This window comes from Vulpes lagopus, chromosome 1 (assembly GCF_018345385.1).
Source record: "Vulpes lagopus strain Blue_001 chromosome 1, ASM1834538v1, whole genome shotgun sequence".
Taxonomy (NCBI): domain Eukaryota; kingdom Metazoa; phylum Chordata; class Mammalia; order Carnivora; family Canidae; genus Vulpes; species Vulpes lagopus.
Genome location: NC_054824.1, coordinates 141,808,570 through 141,827,063, shown reverse-complemented (window position 1 = coordinate 141,827,063; position 18,494 = coordinate 141,808,570). Strand labels below are relative to the sequence as shown.

Sequence of the window (18,494 nt, the reverse complement as noted above, 5' to 3'; positions counted from 1 at the left end):
ATTCAACAACTACATAAGTTTTTTAAGATTGGATTTTTAGGATGCCTGGGTGGTTCAGCGGTTGAACTTCTGCCTTTGGCTCAAAGCCTGATCCCAGATTCCTGGGATTGAGTCCCACATCGGGTTCCTTGCATGAAGCCTCCCTCTGCCTGTATCTCTGCCTCTCCCTTTCTCTGTGTCTCTCATGGATAAATAAATAAAATCTTAAAAAAAAAAAAAAGGTTGGACTTTTTGGTCTTTAATATCTTCATGTGCCTGGTCAAGTCTCTGAAGATGTGAATCCAAACTTACCGGCCTTGTGTCGCTTAAGCACACTGACATCTTGAAGATGCTCTCTTTATGTGGAAGAGTCTGGGACAGTGTTTTAGATTCTTTCATTAATCATATAGAGGGAGAGAGTGCTGTTGTCAGTATCCCAACATGATTGTATGTTCTGACCCTGTGAAGTTTGAGCCCTCACAGAGAATTGCATAGATAGACTGCCTCTTCCACAGGCAGGGGTAAAGTGTTGAAAACTAAAATTTACAAAAGACAGTACAAGAATTAGTCTCAAAAAAGATCCAATAGCCACAATAATAATTTCAGAAAACAAAATTTAGAGGTGAAAGTTATCAAAGAAATGAAATGAATGTAACTTGATGTGGTTCATTTTCACTGGGTGCAAGACGTTGCAGTGAGTTTTTGTAAATTTGGAAGTACTTTAAATCTTGGAGATAGCAATCAACCAACCAGCCGACAAATAAATAGAATAAATTGAAAAAAGTTGTTATATTTATATTATTAATGTTATTTTATATCCAAAACCTATCATTAATACTAAGTTTTGTTTGTTATTCAGTGATAGTCCTTTGCTTGGGATCAACCATTACTGTTTATTAAGTACGAATAATAATTCCTTAATATAAAGCAGTGACTAGCCCATATTCAAGTTTTCTTATTGTTTCAATATTTAAACATGACCCATGTAATTACTTTTGATGTCTTTATCTCCCATGGTTTTTAAAGTACTTTACTTTGAAATAATTATAGATTTATAGAAAAATTATGAAAATAGACATACTCTTTACCCAGCTTCTCTTAACATCTTGCATAATCATAGTGCAATTATCAAAATCAAGAAATTAACCTTGGTGTAATACTGTTAACTAAACTATAGACTTTTCAGATTTCACCAGCTTTTTTTTTTTTCTAGTGAATCTCTATTCCTAGATCCAAACCAAGATCCCAGATTACCTTTAATTGTTATTGCCATTTTAGTCTCTTTTCAGTCTGTGACAGTTTCTTAGTTTTCCTTGTCTTGCATAACTTTTGATACTTTTGAAGAGTCCTGGCCAGATATTTTGTGGAATATTTTTCAATTTGGGTTTGTCTGATATCATGTCTTGAGATTATGCATTTTTAGCAAGAATACCTCAAGTTTTATGCCCTTCTTAGTGTATCATGTTCAGCTGCATAATATTGATACATCTTATTTTTGGCATCGTTAACCTTGATCACTGGGGTAAGGTACTCTCTACTAGATTTTGACACTTTATATAAAGTTACTGTTTTTTCTTTTGTTAGTAATAAATATCTTGGGGGAGATATTTTGAGACAAGGCACACAACCTAGTCTATTTCTCTTCAGATTTTTGCGCACTGATTCAGCATTCACTGATGGATCTTTCTCCTTCAGCAGTTTTGTCATAAACACTCTGTGTGCTTCTCCCTCTGCCTGTGTCTCTGCCTCTCTCTCTCTCTCTCTCTCTCTGTCTCTCTAATAAAATAAAATCTTAAAAAAAAAAAAAAAAGGGCAGCCCCGGTGGCTCAGGGGTTTAGCGCCACCGTCGGCCCAGGGTGTGATCCTAGAGACCCAAGATTGAGTCCCACGTTGGGCTCCCTGCATGGAGCCTGCTTCTCCCTCTGCCTGTGTCTCTGCTTCTCTCTCTCTGTCTCTAATAAATAAATAAATAAAATCTTAAAAAAAAAAAAAAAACAACTTGTGTTCCAATGGTGTGATTTTCTGTTGTTATTTTTTTTCATATTAGTTATTCTTTCATAAGGAAGAGGTGTCCCCTCTCCCCCATTTATTTATTCAGTCATTTACTTTTATCTGTGTAGGCTCTTGAGTACTCTGGATTATAATTCTGTCTTCTGATAATGTTGTTCAAACTGGTCTGCCTCTGTCCCTTGGCTGTTTTTTCAGGTTGGCTCCTGTGCCCTTTGGTATGTCTCCATCTCTTTCCTGAGAACTACTGTACTTTTTGTTTCGTCACCACAGCATGCTCTAGGTTCATTCTGTAATTTCTCTGCCCCAGTTCTGGAATTGTTCACTTCCCCAAGGAGCTCTGGTTTCCTCTCATATTATATTTTTTACCAGCTCTTTGAAAAAAGTGGTTCATTGACTCTGTAGCATCTTACACATTCTGGATTTGGATCCATACATAAATTTTGTGGTGGTGTTTAACTTCTGTGCTTGTGGTGCTCACACTCTGCTGTATATTGAAATCACGGGAGGAGCTTTTAGAACTCTGAATACCATGTTTCATTCATACTAATTCAATTAGAATCTCTGAGGATGGAACCCAAACAGTTTTTAAACTCCCCACTGTTTCCAGTGTTTAACAAATCTGAGAACCACTGCTGTGCATCTAGCTTCTCCCCTTGCCTGCAGTGATAGTGCCCTCTGTGAGGCTTGAATACATTCAGGTTTGGGTTGTTTTGTTCTCTTAATATTGCGTCTTGTAAAGATTGATCAGTGAGTTCAGTTCTCTTTTTGGTTTTAGCACTCCCCTTCCATTTGCTACTACTACCTCTCTAATCATGCTGTTTTAGCATCTCACACTGACTTCTCTTAGACGTGCCCAGGAATCAATCTGTGATTCTCTTCTCACTACTCTGTGGTAGTATCCATAAATGTGCTTTGTTATTTTTATGTTTGTGGCTGCAAAATGTCCGCTTTGCTCTGGAGTCTGTACTCAACTGTCCCTACTTCAGTGACCCACAGGTACCTTAGACACAGCACATCTAGAATTGAACTTGCATTCCTCCCAAACTTGCTTGTTTGTCTTTTGTTCTTTCATTTATTCATTCAGTCTCACAGCATATATTTATTACCTATTATGGGCAATGTTCCAGGCACCAGGAGTGCAAAGTTGAAAAAATAAACTGGCTTCAAGATTTGTACTTGGTATATTTCCTCCCACTATTTCATTAATGGCATGAGATGTGCCCAAAGCCGCCTTTGTACTACCCCACATTTCAATCACCACGTCCTGTCAGTTTGCTGCACTCCACTGATCCTTCTCTTATGTCTCTGACGATTTAAAACTTGATGCAACTCTCCCCTTGAGGGAGCTAGCATGATTTTTGGAGTAATATCAACTGGATGTGGATTCTGGCTCAGCCACTTAAGCCTTCCTGTATGCCCCCCAGGTAAGGTACTAAAACCCATTGAATCTTATTTACCCAGTGTAACATAGGAAAAGTAATCACCACCTCACTCAGTGACTGGGGGGACTGAATGCTATAACTTGCTTTGCCTCTTACCTTGGTGAGTAGCATTTGTCCCATTCCAAAACCTGAGCCCTTACACCCTAGATGCTCCCCTTTCTTATTCTGCCTTCTGTATCTAGTCAGTCATGGAGTCTTGTCCATTTTTTATGCTTAAATATCACTCTGTGATGTTTACATTTAAGTAGGCTTCAAGCCCCCATTTCTGCCCATACCATTTTAGTGGGCCCCTTAACTCTCATGGCTGACTGTGTGATCTTTCTAAAGCCCATTCAGTGTTTTCTCTCTGGTGCTTAAAACCCTGGAATGATAGCTTGTGAAGTCCACACTCCATTGCCTGGCAATTCTCTTCAACATCGTGTTCTGTTCATCTTCTGTCTCATTGCATGTCCTGTCACTCACTCACTCTCTTTCCCGGCAGCTTATTCTCTGACTGCTCTGTTTTTATGCATATCTTCTTTTTTTGTATTCTGCTTGGCGAACCTGAGGTATATTTTAGGGCCAGTTTGAGTCTTAGCTCTTCTATGATGCCTTTCTGGATTTCCCCAAACAGACACTTTGTTTCACTGTACTGTGTACTTATTTTCTATTAAAGGTTCATTGCATTTATTTGATTGCTTGAATTTACAAACTTGATGACAACATCTTCTTTTTATATATATATTTTTAATTAATTAATTAATTAAATTTATGATAGTCACAGAGAGAGAGAGAGAGAGAGAGGCAGAGACATAGGCAGAGGAAGAAGCAGGCTCCATGCACCGGGAGCCCGATATGGGATTCGATCCCGGGTCTCCAGGATCGCGCCCTGGGCCAAACGCAGGTGCCAAACTACTGCGCCACCCAGGGATCCCTCTTTTTATATTCTTGAAGCCTGTCACAGTGCCTGGCATATAGTAAATGCCTGCTTTATATCTGATGAATGAGATCAACATGTGAAGTTCCTAGAACAGTGACTGGCAGAAATGAAATGTCAGAAGATGCTTACTCATTACTCCTCATGTGAAGATGTACAGCACATTGCATTTCCCAGTTTGTTAGTTTCCCTTACTGGAATGAAGTTAAATCCTTAGGCAAGCTGTTTAAAACCCTATATCATTTTTCCATCTAGCTTTCTAGTTAACGTCTCTTGCCATTTCTGTTTTTTTATGTTTCCCAGCCTAACAAGATTTTGTTAGGTATCGCTGGTTGATCTTCACCCTTTCCTTTTGCTGAGAATGACTAACATAACAGTGGTGAAGCCACTGTTAATGATGGAAGTGTGTCTAATTAGAAATAGGCAGAACCACTGTTGTACAAACCTTTTTTTCTAGTTTGATTAGACTGTGATAATTGCCTTGAACTTTTAAGACAAAGTTAAACTTCTGTTTTTTTCTGTAGCACCTATTTTTTGTAATGCGTTATCACATTTGCCACATTTTATTTTAGTTTTATATATCTGTTACCTCCTAGGATGAGACCTTTGAGAGCAAATGTTGTGTCTTGATTTGTTGCTGAGCTAGCACCCAGACTGTGAAATGTTCTTGCTTTACATAAGTGGAATATGGGTTGCTCACAAGAGGTCATTGTTTAGGGTACAGGGATGTTTTGAATAGACATTTGAGAAGGACAGACGCTACTGGCAAAGGAAAGTGATAGCAGAGTTAATAATAATAATAGCAGCTGGCCGTTCACACTTGTTGAACACTTTATATGTCCAGGCATACATGTATTGTTAACACATTTAATCATTGTGACAACTCCATGAGGTAGGTGCAGTAATTTTCCAAACAGGTTAGATGATTTGCCCCAGGTCCTGCAGTTTGGGACTGTAGAACTCAAGCGAGTCACTGTTGGGCTTTACGGCCTTCCAGTGAACATGATGAAACAGAAGACTGGCTCTTTGAGAGCAAAATGAGCACTAAAGGTACTCTCAAGAAAGGACTGATTTCTAGTACTCTTCTCTTTGACAGTCAAAGATTAATGATAATGGCTAAGGACAATACTTCTACACTGCAGCATGCATTCATGTCACTTGCGGAGCTTGTTAAAGTGCGGATTCCAGTTCTGTAGGTCTGCAGTGGGGCCTGAGATTCTGCATTTCTGACAGGCTCCCAAGCAATCACAATGCTGCTTCACTGTGGACTCCATTTGGACTGGCAAGACTTTGCAAGGTTCAATGCCAAAAATATATGGGACTCTTTTAGGTTCTCATGTAGAAATTCTAAGAGGTTCTGTGTCCTTAATTGGATACTTAATTATAAAGTTGCCATGGTACAGAGATGATACACACATACAGGCACTTGTTCTTCATTTTGGTACCATGTTATAATCACCTGTTGTAAAAACTAATGCTCAGACTGTATTCCAGACCAACAGACTATGTAGTGAATGGGTTGCTATATATATTTTTTAAAAAATCACATGATTAGAATGCTCAGCCATTGTTAACCATTATGAGCAAACAGATTAATTTATTAAACTTTTAGAACTGAGAGAGCTTCTTTTCATATTAATCAAATCTGTTGCCTGTTGAAATACTGTATCACAAAAGTTCCTGTGAATTTAAAATACCTTAAAATTGCTTTAAAGATGTGACTGTTATATAAATGAGGGTTAGCGTCACTGTAGCCTTTTGATTAAGGCTTATGCTTTTGGGAGTGTTCATCTTAAGGAATAAGAATAAAAATATTAACATTTTTTTCTGGTGAAAATGTTCCTATGAATTCTCATTGTGTCTTCTCAACCCAGTTTCTTTCTCTTTCCAACAGGGATTTTTTGCCAGGTGGTAGGAGAGATTATACAGTCCAGGTTCAGTTGAGGTGAGTTTGAAATTTTCTGTTAATTTTATACTTGCTAACTATGTGCATATAGTACTGAACTTGGAATCTGTAAACATGCTTGGGTATACTCTTTAAGAATAATTTCTTGTTTTTTTTTTTTTCTTTAATGCAGACTTTGCCTGGCAGAAACAAGTTGCCCTCAAGAAGACAACTATCCCAATAGTCTATGTATAAAAGTAAATGGGAAGCTGTTTCCTTTGCCTGTAAGTTGCATTTTATTTATCAGGCTCACATGTAAATATAGTCTAAATATTCACAAGGTGAAGAAACAGTGACAACTCAATACCAAGAGCACTCTTAACTATCCAGGTTAAATACTATTTTCCATTAGACGGATTAATGAGAAATGGCTGATTCCAGGTCTGGGGGATATGGAAAAGGTGAGCCTGGAACTTCTTGTGCCAGGAAGCAGGGATGCTGTGAAGGACTCTTAGGATCATATCAGATGGCATAATAAGAGGGCTTGTGTTGCATATATAGAACAGCATGTTGTGATAGTTGTCTGAATTAGCTGGGCCTTCTCCATGAGTGAGATGGTAAAAGGCAGAGGCTGCTGAGAGCAACTGGACATGGAGATCAAGGATTCCAAGCTTGGACCTTGGTGTGCATACCTGGGGTATGAATGCAATGGTATTTGATTGACAACCTGTTGTTTAAGCAGTGAAATAATATATGGGCTTCAGCACTTGTGATACACACATACAGGCACATGCACACAATGGTATATAGCCTGTTTCTGGCTTGGTAGATAATTCTGGAATCCTCAAATCCTGTTAGTCACATCTTAAAATAACACTTAATTGTTAAACTGGATTGTATATCTGTCTCCACTGAGGCTTGGAATAAGTCAGTAAATTAGTGCAGCTGTGTAGAAGGCCAGCAAAGCCATAATCAGAAAAGTAGGAGAGCATGGCCTCTATGTCAAGCACTACAAAGTGGAGGTGTATTCAACCGAGGACATCCCATGAGAACAGTGATTCCACCAGGATGCTAATTGCCATTTCAAGTCAGACACTACAGAGAAGGAAGTGGGAGAGCTGCTTAGCATCCTGCTGAGCATAAGCTGTGGCTCTGGAATAAGTATACAAGCAATACTGAGGAATAGCTGAGTGGGCTGGACAGCATGGTTCGGGTCTCTGGGCTCTACCAGAGCTAGATGATTGTCATTGAGCCTCCCAAAGTGAAGACGACCTGTGGCCAAAGCCAACCCTTATGTCAAAAATCTGATGTGATTATCAGGAGTCCCATTTGTCTCTTCATAGCCTGTGGATTTAAAGACCTAAGAAGTACCTATTGTATGAATTTTAAAGAGCTTGAGTAACTTGCACTGTTGCTGCCTGACTCTTTTTCAATGAGGTCTGTGGGGCTGAAATCATTTGAGGTAGTCCTTTGGGGATGAATGGGGAAATTGCAGAGGCTGAGTAGATGTGGTCAGGAGGATTGCTTACATGGCCCAGTGCATGTTCAAAACCCAGGTGGGATATTTTGCTTCTCAGATTTCTGGCAATGAGCAACAGTAGATTCTTAGGAGCTGCCTCTTATCTGGATGGATCATACAAAGATCTGAACCAAGGGAAGAAGCAGTTTTACTTGGAACTGAGGGATACAGTGGGTGGCCACATGTGTGACAAAGGAATCCTGGAAAAATCAGATTGTGGAATGCCTCTGTGCACACTTTGCTTGGCTGTTCATACCCAGTTTTCCTTGAGATATGTTAAAATTTGTTTGACCTTGACTTTTGTTGCTGTTTAACTCTCTCATCACCCTTAAAGAAAGATCTAACTGTGTAGATCTTTTTGGTATCTAGACCTACCTTGAAGACCTGTCTAGTATCGTGACTGTGCCAGTGATGGAGGCTATCTCAATGTGTGAGGTTCTACTTAAACTCTGGCATTGCTATAGAAAATATGGTGGTTACAGGTGTGTATACACACAAGTTCCACAGAATGCTCCAAAGGGAGCAGTATTTTATTTTGGGATGGTATCTTCATGAGATCTACAGCACCACTGTGAAACTGTTGATAGCTCTGAATTTGTCACTCCTTCACTCTTTTTGGGAGGGAAGAAATTAGGCAGTTGAGTACTTTCTCTGGTACATTGTTATTCAGTCACTGCTGATTTCTTTCCCAAAGACTAACTGACCCTTCAGTACTTGTATTAGGCTGTTTGTGAACTTATCAGTTACTGTGTGATGATTCTGGCACCCTCCTCTGGAACCAGGGGCTTGCTATGTCTCCAGGGGCTCTTGAAAAGGAGGTGAAGAAATGGAGCCTTAGGACAAAGGCAAAGACAGTTTTCAGAAACAGAAAGCAGTGGGGGCTCGGGGATCGGGAGCTTTCCTGACCCGGTAGGGCCATTCCAGAGATCAAATAAATGCTGCCAACCTTTCCCAAAAAGGTTTTTTGGCCCTGTGACTATCTCTGTGGAATAACGGAAATAAATTTATATGCAACTGATAGAAAACTCCTTAAACCATCTCTTGGTCCACAATTGCTATTGATTGGGATAATGAAGTATAGAGCCTTTACTAGCATAAAGCAGGTTTATGAAAATCATGAGTATACTGCAGCCTCAGAAGAGGAAACTCCAGTGACCTTGTAGAAGTTAATATTTTTAGCTCTTTACCACCATGGAGATCCTCAGGGACTTTGTTTCAGTTGACAGGTTACAGAGAAGTTTGATATGTTGGTGATCCTTGCCCATGAAATTAGTTTATTACATGGCAAATCCTAGAGGAATAAGCTCATGGAATTTCCCATGAGAACCGTGAGTATATTTGAATTTGTGTCCTAGAATGAGCACCTCTATGTAGACATTACTGCAGTATCCAGTCATTATGGCACTATAATACTGCATGTGCAAAAAGAAAGCTGAATGGGAAATGGCATTACGTTGATAATTAGCAATGTGTCCCAGGATTCTTAAGGGTCAAATAGTGATGAAAATAGTTTCCTGTGTGCTGTTTTACCCATGTCAAGATGAGTTTTAGAAGATGCCTTGATGCATCGATTTTCTAGATAATCTTAATACAAGGATAGCAGTAAGCAGCTCATAGCAGGACTTGCAGAATGACATGTGCAACATATGAACAGACACAAGTAAAACGGTCTTTGAGAGTATTCCCTCCCCTTTCCCGTCTTTGACTCCCAAGGTTGCCAGTGTACAAACTGATAGCAAGGTGAGAAAATTTTGTGGTTTGAAGGTAGGATGGGGAGAGAATAAAAGACCCTCTTTGCTTAGAGTGATTTTGAGCAGCTGAATTATTTTCTTTTCAAACAGATTTTGAGAAACTTTTATAAATCTCTGGAGCTGGAAGGTTTGGGGTTGTTGTAGAAGGGGTTGAGAGTGAGGAGTATTACTTGGAAAGATTTTGTAGAATGGAGAGGATGTGTGCTTCAGTTCAGATGGCAAAAATCAAATATTTCCTCTTGGTGCAGTCAGAAATCTTCTTGGTGTTAGCCCTCTTATCCTAATAAATTCTCTTTCTGTGTTCATGGTTTTCTTTTTCCTGATACATATTTTTTTCCTGTATGTAGTAGTCATGCACATGGTCTGCCTCACAGTAAATCTGGACTGATTTAACATTTTCTTTTAAACTTGGGCAGTCCGGGTGGCTCAGTGGTTTAGCGCCGCCTTCAGCTCATGGCCTGATCCTGGAGACCTGGGATCGAGTCCCACGTCAGGCTCCCTGCATGGAGCCTGCTTCTCCCTCTGCCTGTGTCTCTGCCTCTCTCTCTCTCTCTCTCTGTCTCTCATGAATAAATAAATAAAATCTTAAAAAAAAAAAAACAAAACCCTCTGCGCCCCAATTTAATGAGATTGGTTTTGCTTAAGATGGGGGTAATGTTGACATCTAAAAAATAATACTCCAGTGGACTCAAAACCATCAAATATATGATCAAGTTTATAATCATGCTGAAGTAAACCGTTGGAGGTTGCACCAATTCAGTATTCTAAAATTGATAAAGATAGAGAATCATTGATTTCAGGGTGGGATCAAATGTTGACACCATCAAGTTTTTTTATGGAAACATTTTAACGTAAGCAAAAGGAATAATGGATTTGAAAACCACTCTTTTCAAATCCATAATTATATTTGATCTAAGTAACCATTAATGGATGCTAAAACCATTAGGTCAAAGCTTGATGGGGAGTGTTACTGTGGAGGGGTCAGGCTGACATAGCTGAATTCCTTATCAGTCTTGACATCAATGTAATTGGGGTAAACTCATTACATGCCTCATGATGTGGGAAGTACATAACATTCTCTATGAAGTTTTGTGACTGAAGATTCAAATCTGAACCAAATCAAGCCTGTGCAACTAGTTACCAGGTTAAAACATCTACAGGAGATAGAGCAGCAGAGCTTTTTACCATGAAGAAGCAGTCTGCCTCATCCAAAAAGTAAGGTCATTCTTTGGGTCAAAATTCAATGAAAAATGACATTGGAAAGGAAGAAGCAAGGGAGAGGGACAATAAAAATTATTCTTACTATAGAACGAAGGAGACTTCAGAGGCAGCTAAAGCACAGTGTGAGGCTCTAGTTTGGATTCTGAATCAGGCTGTAAAAGGACATCTTGTGTACCAAGCTATATAGGGATATGTGATATGTCTTCAATTTACTTTAAAATAATCTGGGTTGGGAGTGAGGTCAAATAGGTAAAGACTCTTAATGAGCAAATATATAGTGAATTGGATGATGAGTATATGGGAGTTCATTATACTTTTTTTTATATATGTTTGAAAACTTTCTATAAAGACGTTTGAGACAACAGTGGGGAAATTTGAATATAGACTGGATACTAAGCAATTTTATAAGAATTCCAGTTAATTTTGTAAGGTTGTATACCTCCTACAAGGCAGTGAAGGATGTTCCCTAGTTGTGATAGAACATGTTCCTTAGCTTTGTCGTGTCATACCACCATACTGTATTTCATTGTTTCTAACATGCATGTTTTTACCATCACTGGAATCCAGAGCTATTTTACAGTTGCTGATGACCAGGTAGCTAGCAGCTGTAATGTATTGTCATTGCCTATATTTTTGCAGCCTTGATGTTATTCCTGCAGCATGACGGGTTAGCTGTGCTCCTTTGTTTTTTTTTTTTTTTAACCAACAAATGATTTAAGAACATTTTAAGGAAGGTTCACGAATCCTGGTGGTTGTCTGAAAAGCTTTGATCGGTACATTCTCATAAGATCCAGACTGTAGCAGCAGTAACACAGACAGTTAATTTAAGGGTATCAGTGACCTGCAAGGAAATTTGAGAGCTATTAGTAGAGTAGTAGAATATAGTTTTAAGAAATACTGGTATCTCCAGAAATCTTAGTGGCATATAGGAAGATACTATGAAACATATACATTGATAACTGAGTAGTAAAAAGTGATTCAGAAGATTCTTCTGTATATTTGAAAAGAATATATTAGCCAGTTCATTTTGCCTATATTTCCTTGCTGTGCTCCAAGTAGTGATACGCTAGGTTGTATCATTAACTGAGTGTTTTTTCCTACTTAGTGGGACACAGTTAAATTATGTCACTGGCATTTTAGATTCAGTGAAATATGATATCTGCTTTTCAATACATAGATGTTTTCATAGCTAAGAAATTTTAATTTTCTAAAAAGTATATTTTTAGTTTTGAAAATTACAAACCGAGAAGTCTTCTGGCAATTGAGAATTGGATGTAACGTGAATCAAATGAATACACTTGTTTAAAACAAATGCTTAATGATTAGAAAAAAGTAGTATAAAGCATAACCAGTATTATAGCCATCAGGCTAATTTAATGCCAGTTGAAATTTTTAAAAAATTTTTTATTTTTAAAGATTTTATTTATTCATGAGAGTCACAGAGAGGCAGAGGGAGAAGCAGGCTCCCTCTGGGGACCCCAGTGTGGGATTTGATCCCAGGACCCTGGGGTCACGACCTGAGCCAAGGCAGCTGCTCAACCACTGAGCCACCCAGGTTTCCCTGCCAGTTGAAATATTGATTATTCTTTCTTAACACGATCTGATTTTAAAAATGACAATTTCTTTTCTACTTGGAGAGAAGGCAGTGGAGAGCATTGTTTTTCATTCATAAAACTTTAGTAATTCCTTTGAAATTAATTTATTTTTTCCCTATAAACTTTAATAAATATATTTTATTTAATTATTTTTGAAAAATTTTAAGTGTTTAAATTTTAATTCCAGTATTATTATTGTTATTTTTTAATTCCAGTATTATTAAATACAGTGCTACATTGGTTTCAGGTGTACAATATAGTGATTCAACAGTTCTGTACATTGCTCAGTGCTCATCATGGGAAGCATACTCTTTAATCTCCATAACCTATTTCATCCACCCTCTACTCCCTTCCCTCCCTCCTCTCTGGTGAGCATCAGTTTATTCTTTGTAGTTAAGAGTCTATTTCTTGGTTTGTCTCTTTTTTTTCCCCTTTATTTGGTTTGTTTCTTAAATTCCACATATGAGTGAACTCATATGGTATCTGTTTTTCTTGACTCACTTCACTTAGCATTATGCTCCCTAGCTCCATCCATGTGGTTGCAAATGGCAGGATTTCTTTTTTTTTTTTAATGGCTGAATAATATTCCATTGTATGTATATACTACTACTTCTTTATCCCTTCATCTGTTGATGGAGACTTGGGCTGTTTGCATGATTTGGCTATTGTAAACAACGCTGCAATAAACATAGAGGTGCATATAACTTTTTGAATTACTGTTTTTATAGGCTTTCGGTTAATACCTACTAGTACGATTACCAGATTGTAGACTAGTTCTGCTTTTCATTTTTTGAGGAACCTCCATACTGTTTTTCACAGTGGCTGCACCTGTTTGCATCCCCACCAACAATGCACAGGATTCTTTTTTCTCCACATCCTCATGAACACTTGTTATTTCTTGTGTTTTTTATTTTAGCCATTCTGACAGATGTGAGGTGATATCTCATTGTAGTTTTGATTTACATTTCCCTGATGATGAATGATGTTGAACATCTTTTCATGTATCGCTTGACCCATGGGTATGTCGTCTTTGGAGAAACATCTGTTCATGTCTTCTGCCCAGTTTTTAACTCGATTATTTGGGGGATTTTTTAAGTGTTGAGTTGTATAAGTTCTTTTTTTTTTTTTTTTTTTTTTTTTAAGTTCTTTATAGATTTTGGATACTGAGCCTTTATCGGATATGTCATTTACAAATACTTTCCACTCAGTAGGTTATTTTTAGTTTCGTTGATTGTTTCATTTGCTGTGCAGAATCTTTTTATTTTGATGTAGTCCCAGTAGTTTAATTTGTTCCTTTATCCTCAAACTGTTTTCCCTCTTTCCCATCCCCACTATTAGAATGCATTTTGAGTGGGAGCTCCTAAGATGAATCAGTACAAGGAGGTGCAACTTTATTATATATAAAAATAAAAAGAGGGGCACCTGGGTGCTCAGTGGTTGAGCATCTGCGTTTGGCACAGGTTGTGATCCTGGGGCCCTGGGTTTGAGTCCCACATTGGGCTCCCCATAGGGAGCCTGCTTCTCCCCCTGCCTGTGTCTCTGCCTCTCTCTCTGTGTCTTTCATGAAAAAATAAATAAAATCTTTAAAAAAAAAAAATTCATAGTCCATATGGCAAGATGTTAGCATCTTTAATTTTAATGGTGGAATTTTTATTTTTATTTATTTATTTTTTTTTACTTTTCTGGACTTGTGAAATATAACCTTTTTATTTTATTTTATTTTATTATTTTTCTTATTTTTTAAAGATTTATTTATTCATTTATGATAGACATATATATAGAGAGAGGCAGAGACATAGGCAGAGGGAGGAGCAGGCTCCATGCCGGGAGCCCGATGTGGGACTTGATCCCAGGATTCCAGGATCACGTCCTGGGCCAAAGGCAGGCGCCAAACCGCTAAGCCACCCAGGGATCCCCCATATAACCTTTTTAAAAGGTCATTTTCCTCTTTTGGATTGGTAACTTTAGGATGAGGATTGTATGATTTCTAGGATAAAATAAGGATAACTGTAATAGAAATTAGGCAAATGTGTATCTATCTTGGAGAAAATGACCCCCAAAAGAGAATTTAAAATTATTTTTCTCTCTCATTCTAGGGTTATGCACCACCACCTAAAAATGGGATTGAACAGAAGCGCCCTGGACGCCCTTTGAATATTACATCTTTAGTTAGGTTATCTTCAGCTGTGCCAAACCAGATCTCCATTTCTTGGGCATCAGAAATTGGAAAGGTAAAGACTTTTCTGGGTAGCATGAAAGTCATCTCACTACGAGTTGTTTTGTCTTTTCTTAGCTCAGGCTACTAGCTCTAACTTGTTAGTTTTCTGATTCTCTAAAAAAACAGTAATTTTCATTTCAGAGGTGGAGATGTAGAGAGTCTTAGGGTTAAAAAGTTTAAGATTTCTTGAACGTCATCTCTTCATTTTCGTGGAGAAGAAGTGAGTGTAATTACAGTATTTCTTAAGGAAACAGCTTAATCACAATTGTGTTTATGTGTTTAGTGTTTTAAGAAACTGGAAACTTCAGGTGATGTTATGTGTTTATGAAGAGGGACAAAAAGCTTTATTAGGGTTTGAGGAAAATGGTTAAATGTGTTTGGAAATAATCTGTTCCAGCCTTTACATAAACAGCTGTTACTTCAGATAATGTGAGAATCTCATGTGAAAATATTTACTTAGAATTACATTATTTTCCCAGTACCTTTAGGTTGATGAACCTGGCTTTCTGCTAATTCTTAGTCTCAAATGTATTATCTCCATTGTGGGATATTGACTAATACAGCATGGAATTTCTGTTTTAGAACTATTTCTTTATATATAGAAATACAGAATGTTGGGATGCCTGGGTGGCTCAGTGGTTGAGCGTCTGCCTTCAGCTCCGGGCATGATCCCAGGTCTAGGGGTTGAGTCCCACATTGGGCTCCCCACGAGGATAGGAAATTGTAGACATTGGAGACCTTGCAGGGTTTTTTTTGCCATGTACTGGGAATGATTTTCTTTCTTTGTAATTAAAATGATTAATTGACTTAAAATTTGCACACTATATTGGGTATTCAGATATTTAAAAAGACTCTTGCAGGACATTACAAATTTTATTTAAAATATTTGACTTGGTAACTGTTAAAAGTATTTTTATAGTAGGATCAATTGAATGAGTATATTTAGTGAAATAGGTTTTTAGCATGTAGGTAGAATTATATTTCATCTCTTCATAGCTCTGTAAATAGCTAATGAAGTTTCTTTTGTTCCAAGATCTAAGAGGTATAGGATTGGATGCTATTATTTTCTGGCCTTGTCTTTTTTATTTTTCTTATTTGTGTGTCTTAAATACTATAGTAGCTGTCCCCTTCCTAATAAAATGTGCATTTGGAAAGAGGGGTTAATTTGTCAAAAGTTTTCTCAGAAGAAAGCTGCTACTGGTTCATTTGAAGATTTGCTCAAGGCCATATAGTCTCTTCTGCCAGAATTAGAACTTTGAAACTCTGGATTTGAAATGTTAATTCAGACCACTAGTGTTTGAACTTTGTTTCTGCAGTGGCTTCCATTTTTCAGTGAAAATACTGACAATCCCATTACATGAAAACAGAACAGTTTTAATGAGAAGTGGGCTTTGGAGGGTACATCCTCATTCATAGCGTGATGGCTCTAAGATAATCAGTTTTGTTAAACTAGAAACACAATTTGAAAACTACTAATCTAAGATATATTATCTTTCATATGGATGTTTTAAAGTGGTAAGTGATGGAGAAATACCTTTAATATGATTTTTATCTTCCCTAAAGTAGCTGCGTTGATTCTGTTCCCTTCCCAGTCCTTGACCTTCCTGTGAATGTTATTTTGAATTTTATTCTTAGAAACCAGAGTTTCTTAGACAAGTATTTTATGTAAATAGACTATTATCTCTCATCTTTAATACAGATTATCTTTCTTTGTAGAATTACTCCATGTCTGTATATCTTGTACGACAGCTCACATCAGCCATGTTATTACAGAGATTAAAAATGAAAGGTATTAGAAACCCTGATCATTCCAGAGCACTAAGTAAGTAATGTTTGTAAGACTGAGCATATGAGATGCTTTAATGGAAAAAAAAAAAAAAAAAAAACCAAAAAACAAACAAACAAAACAAAAAACAAAAAACCAAGCCTCAAATATACATCAATATAGGAGTAGTTTGGGAAGAATTATTCAAAAACCTAAAATGAATTTTGAGTTAAAAATACTCTAAGAACAGAGCCCTATAAATTGGAAAACATTTCTTAGAAATCACTCTCAAGGATCGGTTTTAAATCCCAACCAGTCTGATTTTTGGCTTTTTCATGAAAACTTATTTAGGTAAATGTCAGGTTGATGGTAATTTTAATGCATATGTTGACTTACGAATGGGAATGCAAGTCTTCTGAACCTCCAGTGTATAGTAGGGTGTACATTAAAAAAATTCTGAACTCTTTTTGCAAAAGAAATGTTGATATCTATCAACAATATTTGCATTCTCAGATGTTTTATTTTTGTACCTTGCTTTCATAGTGTATAATAGAAAAAAAGTCTCACCTGAACTGTAAATAATTCAGTTCAGTAACTTAATTTAATTGAATAAGACATTTTTCTGGGAAAGAAAATATTTTTCCCCTAGTTACCTCCCATACCAATGAATGAATTGGAAAGGAGGAAGGATCTACAGATCGAAAAGGGAGCCAAGTAGAGCTGTTGAAATGGTGTTGCGATTCTTGTACTTAAGCCATTCTCCTCTCCTTAGCACAGTAGGGATCTTCTTGCCTAGAACTGGAAGGCAGGGAAATGCTTCTCTCCATTTTTTAGCTTGCTGCAGTTCCAGTGTCTCCCATTTCCTTGCCTGTTCTCTATAATGGTGTTAAGAATTTGGCACCCAGAGGCCATGTGTATACTTATGGGCTTGTAGAGACCATACTTTATATACATTACCTGGTAAATCAAATTGCAGAGTCATTAGCATATTGATTATGGTCTTCAGTTGTCAAAGGGAGTATAAGAATATTTGGCCTTTTTCGTTTACAAATTTAATAGTTGTCGGAAACAACCAATACCTCCTAATAAAAAGTACTCAGTGTGTGTGAGAGGAAAACATTGAAGCTCCAAGTACAGCTCTCCAAGTTCCTTCCCCAATTGTTGTATTGTTCTTCAGGTTTCAACAGCTTTCTGTTTTGAAACTCTTCTTACCTGCAATTTTACTTTTAAAAAGAAATTTAAAAATTAAACATGTGATCCTAGAGTTTGCAAATCTGTAATTCTTTAACCTAATACTGAAAATATGATTGTGTTTTCAGTACATTAATACTTAACATTTTGAGGTTTTTTTTTTTTTGGTTTTCTTTTTGTAGTTTCTTGACCTACTTGAAGTGTTTGGGAAACTTTAAATAAGATGATATATATTTCTATAATTAGACTATCAGAGTTAATTAAAATTTTTTTAAAAATTCTTTTTCTTTCTTTTTAAAGTTAAAGAAAAACTTACTGCAGATCCTGATAGTGAAATTGCTACAACTAGCCTTCGGGTATCCTTGATGTGCCCTGTAAGTAAACTAACAAAACTTTCTGTGTGGGGCCTTTCACTTTTTATGAATTACTAATTTTTCTATATAAGTAAATGTGGGAATGAATGATACATTATGATAGAATTCTGAACTTTTGTCATTTTCTCATTCAGGTATTTTAATGATTAAGCATTATAATTTTAAAGAATGCAAACATTCTTCAAACAATGACTAAGCAAGAAGAGACCTAAAAGGATGTTATATCGATGAGGGAAGAGAGCTTTAGGTTCAGAATAATCTGTCACAGTTTTTTGCTGTAGAAAATCCACAGCTAATAGTAAACATAGAGAATAGAGAGTTGACTCCTTTTATCAGAATATACAGAGAATTGAAAAATAGCACTAAAATTACTGTAGCCTAATGGTAATTGATGGTTCTGGTGTAATGAGTAAGAATGCTTGAGGGATCCCTGGGTGGCTTAGCGGTTTGGCGCCTGCCTTCAGCCCAGGGCGTGATCCTGGAGTCCTGGGATTGAGTCTCGTCTTGGGCTCCCTGCATGGGGCCTGCTTCTCCCTCTGCCTGTCTCTGCCCCTCTCTCTCTCTCTCTCTCTCTTTGTCTCTCATGAATAAATGAATAAAATCTTAAAAATAAAAAAGAATGCTTGAG

At 37.3% G+C, this 18,494-nt stretch overlaps 1 protein-coding gene across 8 annotated transcripts in view; it reads left to right on the top strand.

The window, feature by feature from the left end:
• Window positions 1-18,494, top strand: part of PIAS2 (protein inhibitor of activated STAT 2) — a 99,130-nt gene that overhangs the window by 43,379 nt on the left and 37,257 nt on the right. For all 8 annotated transcript variants that reach the window (XM_041744123.1, XM_041744136.1, XM_041744099.1 and 5 more), the window contains exons 4-8: window positions 6,242-6,292; window positions 6,426-6,516; window positions 14,415-14,549; window positions 16,253-16,358; window positions 17,793-17,866. In XM_041744123.1, the coding sequence (XP_041600057.1) occupies window positions 6,242-6,292; window positions 6,426-6,516; window positions 14,415-14,549; window positions 16,253-16,358; window positions 17,793-17,866 (457 nt within the window). The remainder of the gene's footprint in view (window positions 1-6,241; window positions 6,293-6,425; window positions 6,517-14,414; window positions 14,550-16,252; window positions 16,359-17,792; window positions 17,867-18,494) is intronic.